This window comes from Microcaecilia unicolor, chromosome 1 (assembly GCF_901765095.1).
Source record: "Microcaecilia unicolor chromosome 1, aMicUni1.1, whole genome shotgun sequence".
Classification (NCBI taxonomy): Eukaryota; Metazoa; Chordata; class Amphibia; order Gymnophiona; family Siphonopidae; genus Microcaecilia; species Microcaecilia unicolor.
The window spans coordinates 765,464,775-765,491,972 of record NC_044031.1 but is presented as its reverse complement, the minus strand read 5'-3'; the positions used below and the strand labels follow the sequence as shown (position 1 = coordinate 765,491,972).

The window sequence follows — 27,198 nt, the reverse complement described above, 5'->3', positions numbered from 1 at the left end:
AGCTTGACATCTGATAAACATATGTACAGTACTGTTTATTATACGTACAGTATACAGTCTCCGTAAACTGACGTTATACAGTCTCCGTTAACTGACATTAGGCTTACTTGAAGTAATCAGTCATAGTCCTCTGTACACTATTGTGTCTGTGAGTTCCTAGACTACGTCTGCCAGACGGTAAAACCTGTCATAGCACTGACATCCAGTGGCCTCCAGATAGGCCCGCACGGTGTTGAGACTCTCCAGCGCTCTTGCAAAAGTGACAGGAGGTTGTTGAATTTCGTCAGCATGTGCCTCGCTGCTCATTTCATCATCTGTTTCATCATCAGCCGTTGCCTGCGTGTAGGCGCATATCTGGACATCAGTGCTGTCGTCAGTTGTTTGTAGATCATAATCAATAGCTACGTAGCGATGAAACTCCTTTTCAGTAACACTGGCTGGGAAGTTAATAGCCTGTTCATCTGACGCATTTGCAACAGCTGCATCTGTTTCGTCTCTCTCCACATCCTTAACAAAGCTTGCCCGCTTGTAGCAGTTCACAATGGTTGCCTGTGTAACATGATTCCAGGCTTCTTTCTGCATATGTAGTGAATCCAACAGTGATAGATTACATAAGTACATAAGTAATGCCATACTGGGAAAAGACCAAGGGTCCATCGAGCCCAGCATCCTGTCCACGACAGCGGCCAATCCAGGCCAAGGGCACCTGGCAAGCTTCCCTAACGTACAAACATTCTATACATGTTATTCCTGGGATTTTGGATTTTTCCAAGTCCATTTAGTAGCGGTTTATGGACTTGTCCTTTAGGAAACCGTCCAACCCCTTTTTAAACTCTGCTAAGCTAACTGCCTTCACCACTTTCTCCGGCAACGAATTCCAGAGTTTAATTACACGTTGGGTGAAGAAAAATTTTCTCCAATTTGTTTTAAATTTACTACACTGTAGTTTCATCGCATGCCCCCTAGTCCTAGTATTTTTGGAAAGCGTGAACAGAAGCTTCACATCCACCTGTTCCACTCCACTCATTATTTTATATACCTCTATCATGTCTCCCCTCAGCCGTCTCTTCTCCAAGCTGTATAGCCCTAGCCTCCTTAGTCTTTCTTCATAGGGAAGTCGTCCCATCCCCGCTATCATTTTAGTCGCCCTTCGCTGCACCTTTTCCAATTCTACTATATCTTTCTTGAGATGCGGCGACCAGAATTGAACACAATACTCAAGGTGCGGTCGCACCATGGAGCGATACAACGGCATTATAACATCCTCACACCTGTTTTCCATACCTTTCCTAATAATACCCAACATTCTATTCGCTTTCTTAGCCGCAGCAGCACACTGAGCAGAAGGTTTCAGTGTGTTATCGACGACGACACCCAGATCCCTTTCTTGGTCCGTAACTCCTAACGTGGAACCTTGCATGACGTAGCTATAATTCGGGTTCTTTTTTCCCACATGCATCACCTTGCACTTGCTCACATTAAACATCATCTGCCATTTAGCCGCCCAGTCTCCCAGTCTCGTAAGGTCCTCTTGTAATTTTTCACAATCCTGTCGCGATTTAACGACTCTGAATAACTTTGTGTCATCAGCAAATTTAATTACCTCGCTAGTTACTCCCATCTCTAAATCATTTATAAATATATTAAAAAGCAGCGGTCCTAGCACGGACCCCTGAGGAACCCCACTAACTACCCTTCTCCATTGTGAATACTGCCCATTTAACCCCACTCTCTGTTTCCTATCCTTCAACCAGTTTTTAATCCACAATAGGACATTTCCTCCTATCCCATGACCCTCCAATTTCCTCTGTAGCCTTTCATGAGGTACCTTGTCAAACGCCTTTTGAAAATCCAGATACACAATATCAACCGACTCCCCTTTGTCCACATGTTTGTTCACTCCTTCAAAGAATTGAAGTAAATTGGTCAGGCAAGATTTCCCCACACAAAAGCCATGCTGACTTGGTCTCAGTAATCCATGTCCTCGGATGTGCTCTGTAATTTTGTTTTTAATAATAGCCTCTACCATTTTCCCAGGCACCGACGTCAGACTCACCGGTCTATAATTTCCCGGATCTCCCCTGGAGCCTTTTTTAAAAATGGGCGTTACATTGGCCACCCTCCAATCTTCCGGTACCACGCTCAATTTTAAGGATAAGTTGCATATCACTAGCAGTAGCTCCGCAAGCTCATTTTTCAGTTCTATCAGTACTCTAGGATGAATACCATCCGGTCCAGGAGATTTGCTACTCTTCAGTTTGCCGAACTGCCCCATTACGTCCTCCAGGTTTACCGTGAAGTCAGTAAGTTTCTCCGACTCGTACGCTTGAAATACCATTTCCGACACCGTTATCCCACCCAAATCTTCCTCGGTGAAGACCGAAGCAAAGAATTCATTCAGTCTCTCCGCTACGTCTTTGTCTTCCTTGATCGCCCCTTTTACCCCTCGGTCATCCAGCGGCCCAACCGATTCTTTTGCCGGCTTCCTGCTTTTAATATACCGAAAAAAAATTTTACTATGTTTTTTTGCCTCTAATGCTATCTTTTTTTCATACTCCCTCTTGGCCTTCTTAATCTGCGCCTTGCATTTGCTTTGACACTCCTTATGCTGTTTCTTGTTATTTTCAGATTACGGGCCAGTTCAACAGTATGTTTATCCTTGCCAGTCTGGTCATCCATAACGCTCATCAGACGACGTAGCACATGAGCCCGATAATGTTTTTTTTTAAATTGGCTATTATGCCATGATCCATAGGTTGGATCAGAGAGTTGTGTTTGGTGGCAGGAAGAACACCTTGACGTTAGACAGCCTGACATCATCACTGTGTGCAGAACAATTATCACAAAGCAACAAAATCTGACACTTTTGTGCCCATATTCTAGTGTCTAACTTCTTTAGCCATTGCTTCCAAATTTCCCCAGTCATCCATGAATTTGCGTTAGCCTCGTGTGACACAGGAAGTCGCTTAACTTTCTTGAAGCAACGGGGCTGTTTGCTCTTTCCAATGACGAGGGGTTCCAGCTTCTCACTCCCATCCATATTGCAGCAAAGGAGGATCGTCAGTTGGTCCTTCAACGTTTTACCTCCAGTAGTTTCAGCACCCAACGCATAATTAAACTCTGGAATTCGCTGCCGGAGAACGTGGTGAAGGCGGTTAGCTTGGCAGAGTTTAAAAAGGGGTTAGACGGTTTCCTAAAGGACAAGTCCATAAACCACTACTAAATGGACTTGGGAAAAATCCACAATTCCAGGAATAACATGTATAGAATTGTTTGTACGTTTAGGAAGCTTGCCAGGTGCCCTTGGCCTAGATAGGCCTCTGTCGAGGACAGGATGCTGGGCTAGATGGACCCTTGGTCTTTTCCCAGTGTGGCATTACTTATGTAGTTATGTTTGAATGCAAATGGTTCCATCAGGAAATTGCTCGCCAGTAGAGACCGTTTTTGTCAGCATTGAAAATGTCATGAGGTGCAAACTCATTCAAGATGGTAGGAAGAACTGAAACAACCCGATTTTCAGCACTAAAGTCATCAGCATCTTGTTTCTCACCATGCTGTTTCTTGAATTTTATGTTGTTCCTCTCCTTCCATCTTTCCAACCATCCAACAGTGGCTTTGAATTCAGTTAGTCCAAGACTTTCAGCTAGCTGATCAGCTTTCTCAATAAGCAGTGGACCACTGACAAGAAACTGTCTGCTCCTGACTTGAGAAAACCACCGAAGAAGAGCATCTTCTACATCCTCAGCTTTTCCTGCCCATTTATGTTTCCTGTGTGGATTTGTATTGTTTTGCCAGTCTTCCAGGAGCTGATCTTTCTGCTTCAAGATACGTGAAATTTGACTGGGATTGACACCATATTCTTTAGCAATACATGCTTGACTTTGTTTTCTAATTTTTTAAGAACGTTCAGCCAGTGTTAAAGTCTTACAGTTGCGTGACGACGACGACGACTCCAGTGTACACTCTTACCACCACCACCACCTATCATTTCTATAGCACTACCAGACGTACGCAGCGCTTCACACTTGAACATGGAGAGACAGTCCCTGCTCAATAGAGCTTACAATCTAATTATGACAGACAGACAGGACAAGTAAGGGATAAGGGTTAGGACAGACAGGACATATCAGGAATAGGGGACAGTTGAAGGTTTAGGAGTTAAAAGCAACATCGAAGAGGTGGGTTTTTAGCCTAGATTTGAAGATGGCCAGAGATGAGGCTTGGCGTACCAGAAGTTTATTCCAGGCATACGGTGCAGCAAGATAGAAGGAACGTAGTCTGGAGTTAGCGGTGGAGGAGAAGGGTGCAGATAAGAGAGATTTGCCCAGTGAGCGGAGTTCCCGGGGAGGAGTGTAGGGAGAGATGAGAGTGGAGAGGTATTGAGGAGCTGCAGAGTGAATGCATTTGTAAGTCAGTAAGAGGAGTTTGAACTGAATGCGGAAATGGTTAGGGAGTCAATGAAGTGACTTGAGGAGAGGGCTAATATGAGCATAACGACACTGGCGGAATATTAGTCGTGCAGCAGAATTTTGAACAGATTGAAGAGGAGAGAGATGGCTCAGTGGGAGACCTGTGAGAAGTAACAACTTTCTTTCCCTTATTCTGCCTGTGGCAGTTAACCAATGAGATTTCAAATTTATCGCCCCCTTTGTCACGTGCCAATCGGCTTCCATACTCCGTGCGTGCGCTTATGCAGAGTCTTTCCTGCAGAAGAGCGGTTTTAAACCATGCATATAAGCGAATCTTGCACTTATCAGTGGAATGCCCTCCCACGGGAGGTGGTGGAGAGGAAAACGGTAACAGAATTCAAACATGCGTGGGATAAACATAAAGGAATCCTGCTCAGAAGGAAGGGATCCCCAGAAGCTTAGCCAGTGGTGGGAGGCAGGGCTGGTGGTTGGGAGGTGGGGATAGTGCTGGGCAGACTTATACGATCTGTGCCAGAGCCGGTGGTGGGAGGCGGGTATAGTGCTGGGCAGACTTGTACGGTCTGTGCCCTGAAAAAGACAGGTACAAATCAAGGTAAGGTATACACAAAAAATGGCACATGTGAGTTTATCTTGTTGGGCAGACTGGGTGGACCGTGCAGGTCTTTTTCTGCTGTCATCTACTATGTTACTATGTATGTTACTATAGGGACACAGCGGGGTGATGCTGGACAGAGCAAGAATAAAGACACAGAGTGGAGATGCTCAACATGGGAGATAGAGGCAGAGACACAGAGGGGAATTAAATGATGGACATGGACAGAAAAGAAATGCCAGGGTCTCCTTATTTTGCAAGAGTTAAAAGAAGACAGAGGAAAAATAAAATGACCAGACAACAAAGGCAGAAAAATACATTTTATTTTCTATTTATTGATTAGACTATGTCAGTTTTTGTAATGTACATATGCCAGAACTGGTGTTAGATGTGCCTGTGGCCCATGAGAAAAATCTCACTCATTGGCGTTCAGTCTCCAGCACAGCAGGCATTGCTGAGACCATGGAGGGAGCATAGGGAAAGGGACATAGATGCTGAATATAGAGGAGAATATGGATACTGAGAGGACAGCTGCTGAACATGGAAGGAGGACAGGGACGGGGCACAGAGGGGAGACACTGGACAGGATGGATAGGGACACAAAAGAAAAATGGATAGTGGACATAGGGAAAAAAAGACAGCAGACCCTGGAAAGAGAGCTAAAAAAAAAAACAGAAAAAAGAGACACTGGGACCAAAGCAATGACCAACCAACAAAGGTAGAAAAAAGTTGTGGTTTTTTTTCTGAATGTATTAATTGTAAATATGTCAGCTTTGGGAATTATGTATCTGTGATATCTTGCATTTCAGTTTCTAATTTCTATTAGTGTGACAGGTTTTCTATATCAGTGTTTCCCAAGTCAGTCCTGGAGCAACCCCTTGCCAGTCAGGATATCCACAATGAATATGCATGAAACAGATTTGCATATAATGGAGGCAGTGTATACAAATCAAGTTCATGAATATTCATTGTGGATATCCTGAAAACCTGACCAGCAAAGGGTACTCCTGGACCGACTTGGAAAACACTGTTCTGTATACAGGTCTGGGATGTGTTTGTTTTTTGCAGACAAGCTGATGGAATGAAACACATGCACTCTGGGGTGGGGTAAAATATGCTCCTCTCCCTCTACTGCAGGAGCGTAGCTATGGGTGGGCCCAGGCCCACCCATTTTTGGCTCAGGCCCACCCAGTCTCAGTGATCATCAATCTTCTAGGGCCACTGATTCCTGCAGACTCTATTTTCATTCCTTTTCAGGTGTATGCTTCAAGAGGATATTAGAGAAATCAGTTAGCTATCGGGTGATTCAAATTTTGAGTTCCTTGCCCAACTCTTGTCAACTCTTATCTTTCCTTTCAGAAATGTTTGAAGACCTATCTGTTGAAGACATTTTTGTCATAATACTTTTTATCTTCTTCAAAATTTAGGGCTCCTTTTACAAAGCCACGCTACCGATTCTAGCACGGCAAATGTGACAAAGTCCATTCAATTCCTATGGGCTTTGTCACATTTGCTGCATGGAAATCGCTAGTGTGCCTTTGTAAAAGGAGCCCTTAATTTTGTTACCTGCTTTGAAACTTATCGGGAGGTGGTGGAATACAAATGCCACATTACATAACATTACCTTTGCATGTTACTGTGTGGAAATTCATTTCAGCAATCTTGTTGTTGCTAGTTTTGATCGGCTCTGCTCCAAGCCAACAGGTGCCTTCTGGATCCAAGCTATCACATCTCACCCACAGCGGAGGAAGCACAACAACTGGACTGCCATTACTCATGTTTGGATTATGTGCTAGAGTGTAAATGGAGAGTAATTGCCTTAAAAGACATTTTAAAAAAAGAATAGGAGAAGAGAGAAGGTTAAGAATCACTGTCCTCTGATTTCCATCACCATAATATTTATACTAAAGTTTGCTTCTCCCTACCTACTTATGATGGCAAGTAAGAATCATAGAACATGCTTTAATCACTCAATTTAGTTCCTGGTGCAATGTGATATACCACAGTTAATCTACAACTTTCTCTTCATCTTCTGTGCTTATCCCAGGCTTTCTTGACTTCTCTAACTGTTTTTTTTTTTTTTTTAATTAATGACAAATTACTTAGGGCCCTGTTTACTAAGGCGCGTTAGCATTTTTAAACACCTACAATTAGCGTGCGCGCTGTGTAGGCACCTATAGAGATATTGTAGGCGCATATACAGTTAACGTGTGTTCGAAATGCTAACGCACCAATAACTCAGTTTAGTAAACAGGGCCCTTAAATAATAAAGTACATGAAAGGAAATATAGTAGAAAAAAAAAAACATTAAAGGTTATACAATAAATGTAAAGAAAAAAAAAGTAACAAAAATAAATCACCTCATTCAGACCACAAGAGCCAAGAACAAAGAAATATTTTCATAAAAAAAGGAAAAATACCTAAACCAGGAGAAGGAGAAAACAGACTAAAAAACAGAGTAACAGTATATTCTTTATCAAGTGGAATGATTCACAGGAACCAAAAAAAATACCCCCCCCCCCCTTCTTTAGGGACCAATAATTCTAACTTTTCAGATCGAAGAACATATACAAATAATGACCATCCAAAAAAAGTATATTGTACGTGCAAATTTTAACAAAAAAAGTGGCACCAAAAGCAAGGACTCTCGGCCTCAAAGCTAAGAACCTTAAATTGTTCTAATCTGATTTCTAAATACTCCACTTTACAAACTGTAATATCTCTATCTTTTAAGGTCACCAAACAAAAAAAAAGTCTGATTCGCTTGTGCAGGATGCTCCAAAACACTCAAGTTTAATCAGCCTGCTATTCCAGAGCCATAGTAATAGTTACAAATTTCCCCTGAAGAGAGTACAAATACACACCAACTTTCTGAGATAATTTCAGAAGAGAAATATGGATACTTTGAAACCACATCCCTTAGGGACTCCATGAACACCTCAGCAGGTTCCTTACTACTTTTTTGGATTTCTCTAGAAAAGTCAGAAAAAAATTTGAACTTTTGATCCTAAAAGTTGCATTTATACATCAAAAATAAAACAGAGGACTATTATTCTTATCTGGCTCTACAGCAAATGTCACTAAGACTGAGGTGTGTTCAGTTATTACATCCATTGAGCTTTCCAAAAACTCAGTAAGATTGATTGCTGCTCTTGATCCACAGCTGATATCCCCTCCCTGTCCAGAGCACCTTCCTCCACCTATTCCAGATAGATATTGTACACGGACAATGGGGGGCAGCAACTCATTAGAAATACTCAATACCTTTTATAGGCACTTTTTCACCATGTCCACCACATATAGCAAAGGGAACACTGGAAAATGGCCGCCCTATCCTAGAGATACCCAAATCCAAGATTATTATTATTATTAGCATTTGTATAGCGCTACCTTTGTATAGCGCTACCAGACGCACGCAGCGTTGATCATCTGATACAAAAAGACAGTCCCTGCTCAAAAGAGCTTATAATCTAAATAATACAGACAGACAAGACAGTTACGGGTGAGGGAAGTAATGGGTGAGAAGGAAGGAAGGGACAAGGGGAGGGCAATTGAGTAGTGGCTAGGAGCTAAAAAGCAGCAGTGAAAAGGTGGGTTTTCAGCATAGATTTGAAAACAGGTAGAGATGGAGCTAGACGTATAGGTCCAGGAAGTCTATTCCAGGCATAAGGTGCCGCAAGAGAAAAGGAGCAAAGCCTGGAGTTAGCAGTGGAGGAGAAGGGGAACGTCAAGAGAGATTTGTCCAGTGAGCGGAGTTCACGGGGAAGAATGTAGGGAGAGATTAGAGTGGAGAGGTAATGGGGGGCTGCAGAGTGGATGCATTTAAAGGTCAGTACGAGAAGTTTAAACTGAATGTGGAAGCGGACAGGGAGCCAGTGAAGTGACAAGGAGTGGGCTAGTGTGGGTATAACGATTCTGGCGGAAAATAAGTCGTGCCGCAGAATTTTGGACAGATTGGAGAGGAGAGAGATGGCTGAGCGGAAGACCAGTGAGAAGTAAACTGCAATAGTCCAAGCGAGAGGTGACAAGAGTGTGGATAAGGGTTCTGGCAGCGTATTCAGAAAGGAAGGGGCGAATTTTGCTAATATTGTAGATAAAAAAACGACAGGTTTTGGCGATCTGTTGAATATGCGCAGAGAAGGAGAGAGAGGAATCAAAGATGACTCCAAGGTTACGAGCCGAGGAGACAGGGAGGATGTGAGAGCCATTAACAGAGACAGAGAAAGGGGGAAGAGGGGAGGTGGGTTTAGGGGGAAAAATGAGAAGTTCAGTTTTGGTCATGTTGAGCTTTAGATGGCATTGAGACATCCAAGCAGCAATGTCGGACAAGCAGGCTGAGATTTTGTCCTGGATCGAGGTTGAGATTTCAGGGGTGGAGATGTAGATCTGAGAGTCATCAGCGTAAAGATGGTATTGAAAGCCATGGGATGAAATCAGGGTACCAAGGGAAGAGGTATAGATGGAGAAAAGGAGGGGTCCAAGGACAGAACCCTGAGGCACACCAACAGAAAGCGGGATGGAAGTTGAAGAGGATCCACTAGAGTGAACACTGAAAGAACGAAGTGAGAGGTAAGAGGAGAACCAGGAAAGAGCAGGGCCCTGGAATCCAAGCGAGGACAGCGTATCCAGAAGTATAGTGTGGTCAGCAGTGTCGAAAGCAGCAGATAGGTCAAGAAGGATAAGGATAGAATAGAGACCTCTGGATTTAGCCAGTAGCAGGTCATTAGAGACTTTGGTAAGTGCAGTTTCAGTAGAGTGAAGAGAGCAAAAACCAGATTGCAGTGGGTCAAGAATAGGTTGCGACGAAAGAAAGTCAACTTGGAAAGCTAAAGGTGGACAAAGCCATGGGACCGGACGGGATCCACCCCAGAATACTGAGGGAGCTCAGAGAGGTTCTGGCGGGTCCTCTTAAAGATTTGTTTAATAAATCCTTGGAGACGGGAGAGGTTCCGATGGAGAACGGCGGAGGTGGTCCCTCTTCACAAAAGTGGTGATAGGGAAGAAGCTGGAAACTACAGGCCGGTAAGCCTCACTTCGGTTATTGGAAAAGTAATGGAAACGATGCTGAAGGAAAGGATAGTGAATTTCCTGGAAGCCAATAAGTTGCAAGATCCGAGACAACATGGTTTCACCAAAGGGAAATCGTGCCAAATGAATCTCATTGAATTCTTTGACTGGGTGACAGGAAAATTAAATCAAGGACGTGCTATGGACGTAATCTACTTAGATTTCAGCAAGGCTTTTGACACGGTTCCCCACAGGAGGCTCTTGAATAAACTAGATGGGCTGAAGATAGGATCCGAAGTGGTAAACTGGATTAGGAACTGGTTGACGGGCAGACGCCAGAGGGTGGTGGTGAATGGAGTTCGCTCGGAGGAGGGAAAGGTGAGTAGTGGAGTGCCTCAGGGATCGGTGCTGGGGCCGATTCTGTTCAATATATTTGTGAGTGACATTACCGAAGGGTAACAAGGTAAAGTTTGCCTTTTTGTGGATGACACCAAGATTTGCAACAGAGTGGACACCCCGGAGGGAGTGGAAAACATGAAAAAAGATCTGAAGAAACTGGAAGAATGGTCTAACGTATGGCAATTAAAATTCAATGTGAAGAAATGCAAAGTGATGCACTTAGGGAGTAGAAATCCAAGGGAGGCGTATGTGTTAGGCACGGACGGGGAGAGGGATCTTGGGGTGATAGTATCTGAGAACCTGAAGGCGACGAAACAGTGCGACAAGGCGGTGGCCGTAGCTAGAAGATTGCTAGGCTGTATAGAGAGAGGTGTGACCAGCAGAAAAAAGGAGGTTTTAATGCCCCTGTATAAGACGTTGGTGAGGCCCCACCTGGAGTATTGTGTTCAGTTTTGGAGGCCGTACCTTGCGAAGGATGTTAAAAAAATGGAAGCGGTGCAAAGAAAAGCTACGAGAATGGTATGGGATTTGCGTTCCAAGACGTATGAAGAGAGACTTGCTGACCTGAACATGTATACCCTGGAGGAAAGGAGGAACAGGGGTGATATGATACAGACGTTCAAATATTTGAAAGGTATTAATCCGCAAACGAATCTTTTCCGGAGATGGGAAGGCGGTAAAACGAGAGGACATGAAATGAGATTGAAGGGGGGGCAGACTCAGGAAAGATGTCAGGAAGTATTTTTTCACGGAGAGGGTGGTGGATGCTTGGAATGCCCTCCCGCGGGAGGTGGTGGAGATGAAAACGGTAACGGAATTCAAACATGCGTGGGATTGCATAAAGGAATCCTGTGCAGAAGGAATGGATCCTCAGAACCTTAGCTAAAATTGGGTGGCAGAGGGGTTGGTGGTTGGGAGGTGTGGATAGTGGAGGGCAGACTTATACGGTCTGTGCCAGAGCCGGTGATGGGAGACGGGACTGGTGGTTGGGAGGCGGGGAATACTGCTGGGCAGACTTATACGGTCTGTGCCCTGAAAAAGACAGGTACAAAGCAAGGTAAGGTATACACATATGAGTTTATCTTGGGCAGACTCGATGGACCGTATAGGTCTTTTTCTGCCGTCATCTACTATGTTACTATGTTACTATGTAAGACAACGGCGGTGAACAACACGTTCAAGTAATTTGGAGAGGAAAGGGAGAAGGGAGATGGGGCGATAGTTGGAGGGACAGGTAGGGTCAAGTAAGGGTTTTTTAAGGAGTGGAGTGACAACAGCAAGTTTGAAGGCCATAGGAATAGTTGCAGTGGACAGTGAAAGATTAAGGACGTGACAGATGATTGGGATGATAGTAGGAGAGATAGTGTTAAGTAGATAAGTGGGGATGGGATCAGAGGAACAGGTAGTACATTTAGAGGAGGAAAGAAGAAGGGCAGTTTCCTCAGTAGAAACGTCTGAGGAGGAGGAAAAAGAAGGAGAGGAAGGAGAGTAGGGGGTGAGGACTAAGGGAGAGAGAGGAGGGGAAGGTTTGGATGAAAATTCAAGGTTAATCTTATGGATTTTATCATGGAAGTGCTCAGCTAGGGTCTGAGGAGAAAGAGATGGGGGAATTGGGGATGGAGGTACCTTGAGAAGAGAGTTCAGTGTGGCGAACAGGAGTCGAGGGTTGGAGCCAAGGGAAATTGTCAATTGGGTGAAGTAATCCTGTTTGGCAAGTGAAAGGGCAGACTGGAAGGAGTTAAGCATGAATTTGAAAATGAATTTGAAATGAATGAATGAAGATGGCTGCCCCATCCTCAGATGCCCATATCCTGAACGATCAAGGAACATAACACCTTAAGTCATTTGCTGGACTCGCAATCTTGGAATTCCTAAGCTAAGAGTCTGTTTGAGATATAGAGGAAGTCTTAGCTAAGTATTTACGGAATTTACAAAGTGTAATAGATATGAGTTTTTTGCAATGTATCCAGTGCTCAGATTCTAACTCAGTAACAGTGTTCAAAACCTGAGACAAAGAGGCATATTTTCAAAGCACTTAGCCTTCCAAAGTGTCCTAGGTTTCTGAGGGCTTTTTCTCCTAACCTATAAGTGTTTAAGTAGTACTAGAGCATTTGTGAATGAATGAAGCTAAAGCCTGTATATATTTGTATTAGGTTCATAACCCTGTCCCTATAATTTTTGCATTCAAGACCGCTTACTAATTTCATAGCCGCCCTCTGGACCGACTCCATCCTGTTTATATCTTTCCTAAGGTGCGGTCTCCAGAACTGCACACAGTACTCCAAACGAGGCCTCACCAGAGACTTATACAACGGCACTATAACCTCCTTTTTCCTGCTGGTCATGCCTCTCTTTATGCACCCAAGCATCCTTCTGGCTTTGGCCGTCGCTTTTTCTGCCTGTTTGGAAGCTTTAAGGTTGTCAGATACAATCACCCCCAAGTCCCGCTCTTCCTTCGCAAACTGAAGCACTACACCCCCTATACTGTACCGTTCCCTCGGATTTTTGCGACCCAAGTGCATGACCCTGCATTTTTGGGGATTAAACCTTAGCTGCCAAATATCGGTCCATTCCTCTAGCTTCGCTAGGTCCTTCCTCATGTCATTCACACCCTCCAGGGTGTCCACCCTGTTGCAGAGTTTAGTATCATCCATAAAGAGACAAACCTTAAACAGCCCTTCCGCAATATCGCTCACAAAGACGTTAAAAAGAGCCGGCCCTAGGACCGATCCCTGCGGTACGCCACTGACAACATCCTTTTCTTCAGAGCAAGCTCCATTTACTACCACCCTCTGTCTCCTACCATTCAACCAATTTTTAACCCAATCACTTACTCTAGGTCCCACACCGAGGGCACTCAATTTATTTACTAGTCGCCTGTGTGGAACTGTGTCAAAGGCTTTGCTGAAATCCAAGTATACCACATCAAGCGCCCCTCCCACATCCAACTGTTTGGTCACCCAGTCGAAGAAGACAGTCAGATTCATCTGACACGACCTGCTACTAGCGAAGGCATGCTGCCTCGGGTCCCGCATTCCATGTAGTTCAAGAATTGTCACAATCCTCCTCTTTAGAAGCGTTTCCATTAGCTTACTCACCATCAAGGTCAGACTCAGGGCCGTGCCTAGGGTCTCTGGCGCCCCCCTGCAGACTATCAGTTGGTGCCCCCCCCTGCAGACTATCAGTTGGCGGCGGCGGCGGCGCCCCCCCCCCCCCCCCCCCGTGAAAATGATCGCTCACCACTTGCCACACTGACAGGAATTGTCAGCAATATTCTTAGAAACAAATTGCTATACATTGCAAAATAAGATAGCAGATGTAAATTCTCAAAGTGGACATATTCCAAACACTAAAATGAAACTAAAATGATTTTTTTCTACCTTTGTTGTCTGGTGACTTTCTTTTTCTGATCATGCTGGCCCAGTATCTGATTCTGCTGCTATCTGTCCCGTTTCCAGGGCTTCCTTTCCATTTATTTCTTTCCTTTCCTCCTTTCTTCTTCATTTCTGGTCCTCAGCTTCTGCCTATTTTCTTCATCCATGTGCAGTTTTTCTCCTCTCTTCCTTTTCCCTCATTTCATTTCCTTCATCTCTCTTCCCTCCCCTCTATGTCCAGCAGTTTCCCCTCTCTCCCTGAGCCCTGCCCTCCCATCCATGCTCCTCTGTCCCATGCCCCCTCCATTCATTCCTCTCCAGCAATTCCCCTCTCTCCCTGAGCCCTGCCCTCCCATCCATGCTCCTCTGTCCCCTCCATTCATCCCTAATTCCCTATCCAGCAATTCCCCTCTCTCCCTGAGCCCTGCCCTCCCATTCATGCTCCTCTGTCCCCCTCCATTAATCCCTATCCAGCAATTCCCCTCTCTCCCTGAGCCCTGCCCTCCCATTCATGCTCCTCTGTCCCCCTCCATTAATCCCTATCCAGCAATTCCCCTCTCTCCCTGAGCCCTGCCCTCCCATCCATGCTCCTCTGTCCCCTCCATTCATCCCTATTCAGCAATTCCCCTCTCCCTGAGCCCTGCCCTCCCATCCATGCTCCTATGTCCCCTCCATTCATCCCTAATTCCCTATCCAGCAATTCCCCTCTCTCCCTGAGCCCTGCCCCTCCCATCCATGCTACTCTGTCACCCTCCATTAATCCCTATCCAGCAATTCCCCTCTCTCCCTTCCATGACCCCCCCTCGCATCCATGCTCCTCTCTCCCCTGTCCTCCCGCTCCCATGTCCCAGTTGGCCTGGCCCGCCGCCCTCTTCTCCCCCCCCTTCACATCCATGCTCCTCTCTCCCCTGCCCTCCCGCTCCCATTGTTCAACTGCCCGCCCTCTTCTCTCCCCCAACATCCCTTTTCTTTTTTTTTCTTTTTAAATTTACCTCCGTGGCGGTCAGAAGAAGGCGGAACACAGCGAAGGGAAGGTTAGAGAAGTCGGGAGCGCCGCCTCCTTCACTGACGCTGCTGGACCGCCATGGAGGTAAATTTAAAAAGAAAAAAAAAAGAAAAGGGATGTTGGGGGGGGGAGAAGAGGGCGGGCAGTTGAACAATGGGAGCGGGAGGGCGAGCGAGGTGAGCATGGTGCGGCAGCACCCCCCCCCCAGAGGGTGGCGCCCCCCTGCCATGCTTACCCCGCTTACCGTGTTGGCACGGCCCTGGTCAGACTGGCAGGTCTGTAATTCCCAACCTCCTCCTTACTTCCACTCTTGTGCAAAGGAACCACATCCGCCCTTCTCCAGTCCACCGGGACCACTCCAGTTTCTAAGGAAGCACTGAAGAGGTCCGTCAGCGGAGCCGACAGAACTTCTCCGAGTTCCGTAAGCACCCTCGGGTGTATCCCATCAGGCCTCATCACTCTGTCTACTTTTGTTTTTGTTACATTTGTACCCCGCGCTTTCCCCACTCATGGCAGGCTCAATGCAGTGGGCAATGGAGGGTTAAGTGACTTGCCCAGAGTCACAAGGAGCTGCCTGTGCCGGGAATCAAATTCAGTTCCTCAGTTCCCCAGGACCAAGCTCCTCACGAACACAGTCCTCCGTAAATGGGTCTTGGTCCCCATTTAACCTTTGTTTTCTGCAGCCCTACCCCCGGTCTTTCATTCGTGAACACAGAGCTAAAATAATCGTTAAGCAGTTCAGCTTTATCCTTATCATCTTCCACATATTTCTCTCCCTCAGCTTTGAGCCTCACAATGCTATTATGGCACTTCCTCTTGTCCCCCAATTTTACCGTACTAGCTGTATTTTCCTCCATTTGCCGCTTCGCTTTCCTGATAGCTTTTCCAGCTTCTCTTTGCTTATTTAGGTATTCTCTTCATGTTTCTGAGTCGTCTTATAACATGCAAAGGCTAGCTTCCTTTCCCTTATCTTTTCAGCTACTACATTCGAGTACCAGAGAGGCCTTCTTTTCCTCTTACTTTTATGTAATTTGCTACCATAAAGGTTATCATACAGAATACAGCTGCAAGACTAATATACAGATGGAATAGATACACTAGTGTTTCAACTCATCTAAACAAACTGCACTGGCTTCCCATAGCAGAAAGACTCAGGTTCAAAGCTGCTTGTTTAGTTTTTCAAATCTTACAGGGCTTCACCTCTGAACTCCTAAGACCAATTTGCTATATCTAGTTCAATCTAACAGACTGAAAGAAGAACTAATATTAGCATCACCATTTCAAAAGAAATTCAAAATCAGAATATTTTCAGCTCTCTATTCCCCATTGTTGGAGTCAAAATATGGAACTCTCTACCTATTCTGATCAGAACAGAAAACAGTTACCTCAGCTTCAGGAACAGGCTAAAAACCTCTCTCTTCCCAAAGACTGCTTCATAATAATCCATCATGACTTCTACTTCCTAGTATCATCCATTATCCTTTCCTTTTATGTTTTTAGTCTCATGCTTTACACACAATGGTCTCTAATGTTTCTCATACCTCACACTAACACTATCTGCTTTTGTCTCACCTAGAATGTAAACTGCACTGAACCCTGGAAAGGGGATATTACTGGTATACAAGAATTGAATTTTGTAGGTTTTTATTACTTTTTTCCATTCCAACTTTGTCTCGTCGGTTTTTTACTTGAGGCATCTCTGTTCTCGTTTTCTGCATTGGCTTTTTAGTTCCTTTGAATCCTCATTGAATCAAGAGGATGATTTGGCTCTGTATTTCTTCTTCTTCATTATTGGGGTGATTTCATCTAGTAAGGATTTGCATTTTTTTGTCCCAAGTTGTGAAGAATTCTGTGGTTTCAGTTGGTAGGTTTCTAGTGTTTTTAAGGATTCAGTCCCAAAACTCTTGGCCATTAATCTTGCCCCAGGTTTCATACTGAGTCGGTGCTTTCTTGGTTTGTGACAAGATTTCTTTCCAGTTAAGGGTTAGGTACAGTCTGTGATGATCAGACCACGGTATTTCCTCCCAGTTATAGTCTCCTATTTGTAAGTTTTGGCTGGCAATAAATCTGTATGCTAGTAAGTCGAGTGCATGCCCTTTTTCATGAGTTTTGGTTACTGTTGGATACAGGAAATCCCACATTTTTAGTATTTCTCTACATTCTCTAGTGTTTTCATCTTCTATTTCAGCCATATGTAGGTTGATATCCCCTATAAGTATGGTATCGGAACAAGTCACACAGGTGTTGGAGATAAAATCCATGAAGTCTGGTTGGGACTCCTTCCAGTTGCCCGGTGGTCTGTAAAATAGGTTAACACAAAGACCGCCTAGTAGTGATTCATCGGTTATTTTGAGAGTGATTATTTCTAGGTGGGGAGCTATGAATTCTGAAACTGTCTCGGTTTTGAAAAAAAGATTTGTAGAGCACTGCTATTCCTCCTCCCCTTTTCTTTTCTCTGGTCCAATGTGATATTTTTTAACCTGGGTGGGCATAACTCATTTAAGCTTTGGGTCCTCTTTGGAGCGAAGCCACGTTTCTGTGATAAAAATTAGTCCTAATTTTAATTCTTCAATCCAGTCCTTGATGATTTCTGCTTTGTTTAGTACCAATTGTGCGCTAATGCAGCCTACGGGGATGGGTAGACAGCTTTCCTAGTGTGTGGGTTCTAGTGTTATCTTTGTCAATTTCTATTGGTTGTTGTCTCTGCATTTGTTCTGGTATCTCCTGTTTCCCCTATTACATTTGTTTTCTGATGGGTTGTTTCCCCTGGTAGAGTCAGAGGAGCTGTGTTTGGTGTGTTTGACTTCATCTCCTGTGTAGTTTTTCAGTCGCCTGTGATCTATTGTTAGCAGTTTGCTGGTGTTGTCTCCGGGTTGCTCACTTAGTGCATTTGTTCAGTTTTGCTGTGATGTCGTTAGGAGCCAGTGCCTTTGCATAGCTGTGTTCCTTTGTGTCTTTTTTTGTTGTTGTCTCCGTGTACTGAAGCGATGGTTCTGAATAAGGCAGCACTAGGAAAATGTGGCCTTTGAGCTTGTGCTCCTAAGTAAGTGTGTGGTAGCTTGGGAAGGGTTTCCCTTAGGCCCTAACTGTACCAGTTCTGAAGCAATCAGAGGTTACTTACAGTTTGTTCTGCTTGATCGGTAGGACAGGTTAGTGATTAGTAAGATGTGACTCTTCCAGCTTCCACCACCAGCACCGGCATTCAGCATGGCCATTTGCATGGGCAGTTAGCATGGCCGCCCGTGGAACGAGCCTCTGTCGTCACCTCTGCCCTTTGGGATCTTACATTTTTAAAAATTAATTTATTTTCCACTCTGTCCTTTCTCTGCCCGCTTAGCTGCTACCATGCCCCTTCCACCTTTCCTCCTCCAGCTTCCACCACCAGTACAGGCATTCAGTACAGTCGTCGACACGTGCAGTCAGCGTGGCCACCCTGGGCACGAGCCCCTGTCGTCACCTCTGCCCTTTGGATGTTACGTTCCTAATGGACCACACTCTCGAGTGCTTCCCTCTGCTGCAGGGCATGAGCACTCTACAAGGAAAGCCTGAGCATGGGGAAGCCATGCCAGGGCTCAGCAGATTGGTGTTGGTGTGCCGGTAGGACTCTGTGCACCGGTGGGGCTTCGGTGTGTTTGGGGTCGTGGGAAGATGCAGCACCCTCCGCACTTCGGCCGTGGAGCGCACAGGATGTGAAGTGAGCGGAGGCCCCAGACCAGAGAAGCTGCACTGTGGCCCAACAGTGGCTAGTCCCGTCTCAGTGCACCAGGGGTCATGAGGGCCTAGTGCGGAAGATGTGCTACCCTCCATTTTTCAAGTGCACGAAAGGGAGCTCTAGCAATCAATCTTGTCCACCATGGATATGGGTCCGAATCGGGCGATGTCACTGGATATCCCTGTATGATATATAACCTAACGACTGCAAAGTTGACGACTGACAAATCAAAGATTCTACTATGATTGATGATATGAAACAGTGGATGTAGTTTTGTTATTAGGGGAATTTTTTTTTAAATATAGCATAAGGTTTTTATATATTGAACTGTGTAGGTTTTTATTGTTATCCGCACAGATGTGTCAATATAAATATACTTTGAATAACAAGGTTGACAGACACACTCAAAAGCCATTCCTTGGTTGCATAGGGAGAGGAATGGTCACCGAGAAAAAGAAGGTGATAGTGACACTGTATATGGTGAGACCCCATTTAGAGTACTGGTGTACAATTCTGGAGACCGCAGGAAGGTCCTGAAGAAATGTTTCCTACTCATTTTTGTAGGACTTCTTGAGACAGGAAACAGACTGTTTTCTGAAATAAAGGTTTTGTCCACTGTATTTTGCCACTAGATGGCGATCTTACGCAGCTGAAAACTTTAGAGATTGTTGAACTACCTTGTACATTCAGCATATTCTTTTAATGCATCATGTCATTTTATGCTTATTGACAATGTGTTGATCACTCTCTGTCCATATAAAATCTTCTCAGGGATAGAATAAGCAGTCAGATTAAATTAGGGGTATCCAACCTCAGCCCTCACCAGGTCAGCTTTTCAGGCTTTCCCCAATGATATGAATGAGATACATTCGCATACAATGGAGGCAGTGCATACAAATAGATCTCATGCATATTAACTGGGGAAATCCTGAAAACCCGACTGGACTGCAGCCTTTGAGGACCGAGGTTGGATAGCCCTGGATTAAAACAAGTTAGCATACCTCTGGTAGACATCTGAGACTTAACAATATCACCACTAAAATGTATAACCTACAGAAAATTGCCTTGAAGGATTATATGCTGTAAAGGAAGAAAAATGATCTTTGCATCTGCAATGAATTGTGCACATTTTAAAGATGAATACTGTTCACTACACGCTAATTAGGTCTTTTGTACACATTTGCATCTCATTATCCTATTAGAACTGACTTCACATTAATAATTTTGCAAACTAGTTTATGTGTTTTAACTACTTGCGATTGATAAAGCAGGTGTTTAACGTGCTACAACTCAACTGAATAGCCATTCTATAAATCTTATCTGCAGAGCATTTTTAAAACAAATGTCTGTTCTAGCTGGCTTTTGTTCTACTAAATGCAGCCTGCTCAAATGAAGAAAGCTCTCCTATGCGAGTTAAACAGAAGAATGAAGTTTAGTATTCTGGAGCTTTTTTGTCTTCTCCCTTTCACCCATAGCCTCGGCTTTTCCACACCACATGTGAGAAGCCAGGCAAGTCCATGGCAATGACAATGGCCCAGTCTCTGCACTGCTCTTTAACTGGCATAGTTGAGCTTTCCTAAAAAGCAGCACTTCATGTAGCAGGCTAAACCCAGCCACAAATTGACATTTTTGAACTTGGAAACACTAGACTAAAAGGAGCATGTAGAAGACGGAGGTATAAGAACAAACAAACAAAAAAAAGACATTTTCAGTTAGACCAAGATCCACTGAGCCCAGCAATCGGTCTTTTGACAGTGGCCAGTGCAAATCAAGTGTCTGACAGATCCCAAAAAAGCAGCTCAATTTCATGTTGTGCCAAAAGTACAATGAAAACAGTTCAAGTGATGATTATCTTTGCTTTTAAACTTTTTTCTCATAGTTACAGGAGTTTAAATAAGATAATTGAGTTTAACCCCCAAATTTACCTCGCTTTCATAACAGGCAAAGCAATGGATCCAGTCTGCTCCAGATAAAGGCCCTTGAAAACAAAGCTTTCATCTTTCTGAGATTCATCCACGCTGCCTTCTGCCTGCGATTCACCTAAGGTGCCATCTTCTTCAATTCTGAAAGGCTTACATGAAAATCAACTTTAGTCAAAGAAAATCTACAAACTAGAAGGCAGATTCTGCCCAGTCACTTCCAGATCATGTGTCCCTCAATGCAAATGTTTCTCTTCCATTTGAATACACATCAAAAGTTCTAGGAATTACCCTGGACTCATTGCTTACATTTCAGCCTCAGGTGAACAGAGTAATGCAAACATTTTTTTTTTAATTAAAGCAGTTGAGAACTGGACTGACTTTTTTTTTTTTTTTTAAACATCATTTTGCAATTTTGACCCCAATATATAGTGCTGTCTTGATTGTTGTAATTCAATTTATGTTGGAATTATGGTTAGTTTAATAAAGAAATTACAGCTGGTTCAAAATATGGCAACTAATATGATTTTTAAAGTCCAAATTCAATCAGGTCTCATCTCTTTTTACGGAACGTCATTGGCTGCCACTTAAGACTACAAATTTTAAAATTTTGTGTGTGTGTGTGTTTTAAATATTTTGTGGAGACATACCGGAACAGTTTCTATCAATAGTATGCGTTCTTGCTAGAAAACTACCTTGTAGACAATCTAGAAATTTTACGCTTAAGTACACTTCTTTTAAAGGTGTTTGCATTAGTCACTAGAACAATCTTTTTCTTATAAGGCAGCTTCAATATAGAATGCTCTCCTTGAAATCATTAGATCTAAAAATTCTTATTTCTTGTTTAGAAGTTTTAAAACATTTTATTTTAAGGAAATATGCTGTTGAAGTTTTAGTTCTATTTCTGCTCATATATAGACCTTAGATGAAGGAGTAGCCTAATGGTTAGTGCAGTGGAGTGGGATTCTGGAGAACTGGGTTCAATTCCCACTGTAGCTCCTTATGACCCTGGGCAAATCACTTAGGGGTCTTTTTATAAAGCAGGCCATTCTGCTTAGTAAACCAGTGTGTTAGCCCTCCATTGGCCCAGATACAAAAAGACCCCTCAAAAACTTAGGAGTCCTTTTACAATGGCATGCGTTTTTAAGCATGAGCTAAATGCTAGAGATGCCCATATATTCCTATGGGCATCTCTAATGTTTAGCGTGTGCTAAAAACGCTACTGTATGATAGGGAGTGGGAAGTGGACCAAAGACTCCAGGGACTATGGTGATAAAAGAAACAACTTTATTCACAGACTCGACACAGTACTACCGTGTTTCGGCCACAGGCCTGCCTCAGGAGTCTCGATCAATCCTTGAAGCTTGTATGTAATATCGGGTAGTCTTGATAAAGACTATAACCATATCATTCGGGTAATATAGCGTCACTTTCTCGTTTGTCTTTTGTACACCAGAGAGTGACACTATATTACCCGAATGATATGGTTATAGTCTTTATCAAGACTACCCGATATTACATACAAGCTTCAAGGATTGATCGAGACTCCTGAGGCAGGCCTGTGGCCGAAACACGGTAGTACTGTGTCGAGTCTGTGAATAAAGTTGTTTCTTTTATCACCATAGTCCCTGGAGTCTTTGGTCCACTTCCCACTCCCTATCATACAGTAGCGTTTTTCGTGGGAGTTTGTGTTCATCCACCTAGTGGATTGCCTCCTACTAAAAACGCTACTGCAACTTTGTAAAAGACCCCCTAAGATTGTGAACCCACTAGGGACAGAGAAAGTACCTGCATATAATGTGTACAGTGCTGTGCTATACAAACAAAAAAAAGCAACACTGGGCCTTCAAGACTAGGACAACAGGAGTACTTTATTGACAGATGGCCCGACACGGCTATTTATGCATAAGAGACAACTTAATTGTTCACATTAATTGATTTGATTACTTTATTTATTTTTTGTCTATTAGATTGTAAGCTCTTTGAGCAGGGACGGTCTTTCTTCTATGTTTGTGCAGCGCTGCGTACGCTTTGTAGCGCTATAGAAATGCTAAATAGTAGTAGTAGTAGTAGCTTCCACAGGAGCATTTTTTTCGCGCTGCGGCGAATATCTCTGAATTATAGCACTTTGATGTATTGAGGCACTTGACCTGCACAATTTATATATTGCAGAATCAGATTTTGACCCCTGAGGCAGGCAATCATTTGACGCCGTAACATGGCCCCTGTCAGGTCATCTGTCAATAAAGTACTCCTGTTGTCCTAGTCTTGAAGGCCCAGTGTTGCTTTTTTTGTTTGTATATCTTGTTTGTATGCTGTATTGCCCTCTCTATTTGCTTAGTGCTGTGCTATAGAATTGATGACAATTAGTAGTAGTAGTAATAGTATTTTCTGTTTGTAAATTAATTTATTTTGTATTTCTGATGTAAACTACTCCGGGACCTTTTTAAGCGTAGAAGGAGTATATAAGAACAAAGAATAAAATAGAACAGGTTCTTTTTGTGTCTACTTTTAGTACTAGCAAATTTTCTAACACATTTATGCAACTGTAAAATAACTATTTGAGATTCCTTTGCAGCCTCTAAAGGGCAAAACAGTGAAAAAAAGAGTTTCCATAAATGGAAAAATTAGAGCATGATCATTTTGCTCATGTACTCAGGTGCAAAGTGATTTTGCAAAAGCGTACTTCATGTGGACCCCCCCCCCCCCCCCCCGAAACATGAAAACCCACATAAACGCCAAATAAAACTGAGAAGTCGATGCACAAAGCATTAGCTCAGTTTTAACCTAGTTCTAACTTCAGGTTTTACTTGCTGAGCAATGCTCAAATGGTTTCAGCATGAGTATTAACTAGTGCAGAAAACATTACTGCAGATTGGTCAAAAAGAAAAAAAAAAAAGCTTCTTATGTGAATTTAGCACTGGAAAGGGGGACATCAGACCACCTGGGTATTTTTTTTTTTAATATTAGGTGAACGGGGGAATCAGTCATATGGGGCAGCGGGGCTTCTGCTAGACACCAGTGATATGTTTGGGTGGGGGGCAGGAAGAGGGGTTGGAGGAAGTTTTTCAGGGCCCTTGATGCTGTGACATGGTTTTGGTTTTTTGTTTGTTTATCATGATTATTAAATTAGCAAACAACAACCTTACAAACATATAGGAACAATATCAGAACAGAACATAGTAAGGAATATGCATCAGGTACAGTTATTAAAAATCTATTTAACTCCTGCATGCTCCCCCTCCCCCAAAGATGCTACAACTTCCACCCTATCTTTTTTTGTTCTCATGTTTAAGTCAAGGAATGTGGACAAAAGAAAAAGGGGAGATATCAAATAAAGGAACTCAAATGGTATATCAGGAAATAATGAACTTAGAAACATATGGACTCCATTTTTTAATTCTTTAACTACTCATTCCCAAATCCAGTTCCCAGGTTGCTCTATCTGATCCATCCTGTAGGAAGGTCTTGCTTCTTTCTTTTACTTACAACTGGCTCTGGACATCTCTCACCCTCAGCAGGGCTGAGATCCCATAGTCTGAGCCAAGAGGTTCATGGCCTTCTAGGCAGTACCATCCTGAGGGCTATGTGAGCAGTGCAGGGGAAGTAGGGGGCACAAAATTTGCTCCCTGTGGATGCATCGCACAGGGCACTTCCAGCTTGGGACAATTCAGAGGTTTTAGGCTACAAAAGGTTAACTTACATTCTGCATTAAAAATTTCAGTGAAAAGAAACATACTGAAGACTATAATGAACTAAGGTTCAAAACATTAGGCAAAAGACTAAAAAGAGATTTAGAGAAGAATCAAGTTTCTGAATATTTACCTTTTTCTCCACAATAAATGCCATATCATTTCCATTCCAAAAGCTTTCTAAAGGATTTCTTTCACCTTTCCTGATCAATTGCACCTGGAGATCATTCTGGCAAAGTCATAAATGAAAAAACAAAAAACAAAAAACAATTTGTGCATTTCCAACATACTGCCTAACAAATAAGGCTAAACGTGTATTCCAAGTACATGGGACATTAATAAAATTCTATTACTACGGACAGAGCATTTAATAGCCAGAAATATTTTGAAAAATTACTCCTTCCAATGTTTAAGCATCTACTTTAACCTTAAAGGAATATGAAAAGAAATCATTAAAATATTTGTCAGGTAATGCTATTTGAAGGGCAAGGAGAGGCTTTGATCCTTCAGCTTTTTCAGATATTGTAAAAGGGAAATGGAAATGGGACTTGATATACCACCTTTCTGAGGTTTTTGCAACTACATTCAAAGCGGTTTACATAGTATATACAGGTACTTATTTGTAGCTGGGGCAATGGAGGGTTAAGTGACTTGCCCAGAGTCACAAAGAGATGCAGTGGGAATCGAACTCGGTTCCCCAGGATCAAAGTCCACTGCACTAAACCAGTAGGACCTCCACCCCACATCAGAAAAATCCATATTAAGCCATTATTATGATGGATTGGGACAACCCACTACCTTTTTCTGGGATTAGGATCTTGTCAGGTACTTGCGACCTGGATTGGACACGGTTGGTCTTTCCCAGTATGGCAATGCTTATGTACTTCTTGAGTCACTGCTTGTCAGCATTCGTTTACTTAATGGGGTCTGTAAGCACTAGATGCCTTAAGCTACCTTGTTGGAATACTACTTATCTTTATTACACTGTTTAGGGCAATTTGAGCATTGAAGATGTAGAGTTGAGAGGTCACTGTGGGTTTCCCATAAGAACATAAGAGTAGCCACATTGGATCAGACCAATGGTCCATCTAGCCTAGTATCCTATTTTCCAAACAGTGGCCAAGCCAGGTCACAAGTACTACTACTACTACTACTATTTAGCATTTCTATAGCGCTACAAGGCATACGCAGCGCTGCACAAACATAGAAGAAAGACAGTCCCTGCTCAAAGAGCTTACAATCTAATAGACAAAAAATAAATAAAGTAAGCAAATCAAATCAATTAATGTGAACGGGAAGGAAGAGAGGAGGGTAGGTGGAGGCGAGTGGTTACAAGTACCTGGCAGAAACCTCAGGACTGTATGGGTTTGAGTATTTTTATAGAAGTGATTAGGCTGTGCATACAAGAAGTATGGTGGCTCTGCTAGCAAAAGACAGCACAGAAGAATTTGCTTTCAGAACTATTCTAGCCCTCAGTCAGTAAAAGATTCTTCTGTTCACTTAGAATCACTGACAAGAAAACAAAGACACAAATAATACAAGCGATAATGTTAATTACCTCATAGATAAATGGGACTGTTGGAGTCTTTTCTTCATTATATATTCTGCAAAGAGGAAAAAAAATATGCAAATGGATTAAAAAAGTGATAGCTACACTGATAAAAAGGCTCACTCATATTCTAAGAGCAAGCAATTTGAATAAACATTTTGGTGCTTATTTTCAAAGAACACCGACTTACAAAGTTACATAGGGGTTCATTTTTGAAATAGAAAAACGTCCAAAAATTGTCAAAGCACCATTTGGGTGGATTTCTTCTCAAAACATCCAAATCAGTATTTTCGAAACCTGTTTTGCAGAGGTCTACCTACGTATTTTGTCTGTAGTGTGTCCAAATCAAAAGGGGGCATTTCGAAGGTGGGATTAGGGTAGGCTTAGGGTGTGCCTAACACTTGGATGTTTTACAGCCATAATGGAATAAAAACAAAACGTCTAGGGTGAAAACTTCAACGTTTTGGTCTAGACCTGTTTTCTTAACCAATAAGACACAAAAAGGTGCCTTAAATAAAGGACCAGGTATGATCCTGTTCTGGGCGGGGTCCCAGGCAATCAGCTCCACCTAGGCCAGGCAGGAGGAAGTGATGATAACTCACATGACTCCTCGCCTAAGGTATTGAACTTCCAGACCTGCATAACCACAATAAGGCACTTAGAGAAGGGGTGCAATGGAAGCAAAAGCCACTGCCTACCATTATCCCCTAAAAGACAGATTCTAACTCTGTCTATGAGGACTCCTGTGCACATATATTATATTATATATATACTACTACTTAACATTTCTAGAGCGCTACTAGGGTTACGCAGCGCTGTACAAATTAATAACTAAGGATGGTCCCTGCTCAGAAGAGCTTACAATCTAAAGGACGAAATGTCAAGTTGGGGTAGTCTAGATTTCCTGAGTAGAGGTGTTGTGATTAGGTGCCGAAAGCGACATTGAAGAGGTGGGCTTTGAGCAATGATTTGAAGATGGGTAGGGAGGGGGCGTGGCGTATGTGCTCAGGGAGTTTGTTCCAAGCATGGGGTGAGGCGAGGCAGAAAGGGCAGAGCCTAGAGTTGGCAGTGGTGGAGAAGGGTACTGAAAGGAGGGATTTGTCTTGAGAGCGGAGGTTACGGGTAGGGACGTAAGGGGAGATGATGGGAGAGAGGTAAGGAGGGGCTGCAGATCGAGTGCATTTGTAGGTTAGTAGGAGAAGCTTGAACTGTATGCGGTATCTGATCGGAAGCCAGTGAAGTGACTTGAGGAGAGGGGTGATATGAGTATATCGGTCAAGGCGGATACAAATGTAACAAATAAAATAAATAAATAACCAAGTGGGCTGGACGACCCTCTTGGATTTGCCACGTCTTGCTGGTGTTAGGATTTCTGGTGGCCCCCCCCCCCTTGCAATCCATAAATCAGCATCCTCCTCACTCTTGCTTTCTCTCCACACCCCCCCCCCCAATCCAATGCAGCATCTCTTGTTTCTCTTCCCCTTCAGCATCTCTCTCCATGTCCATCATACATTCCCT

The 27,198-nt window shown here is 43.4% G+C and overlaps 1 protein-coding gene across 1 annotated transcript in view; it reads right to left on the bottom strand.

Moving 5' to 3' along the window:
• ZWILCH (zwilch kinetochore protein) overlaps window positions 1-27,198 on the bottom strand; it is a 91,090-nt gene that overhangs the window by 56,182 nt on the left and 7,710 nt on the right. The window contains exons 2-5 of the mRNA XM_030189792.1: window positions 25,690-25,735; window positions 24,265-24,360; window positions 20,446-20,591; window positions 6,647-6,840 (exon numbers count right to left, since the gene is read on the bottom strand). Of these exons, the coding sequence (XP_030045652.1) occupies window positions 6,647-6,840; window positions 20,446-20,591; window positions 24,265-24,360; window positions 25,690-25,735 (482 nt within the window). The remainder of the gene's footprint in view (window positions 1-6,646; window positions 6,841-20,445; window positions 20,592-24,264; window positions 24,361-25,689; window positions 25,736-27,198) is intronic.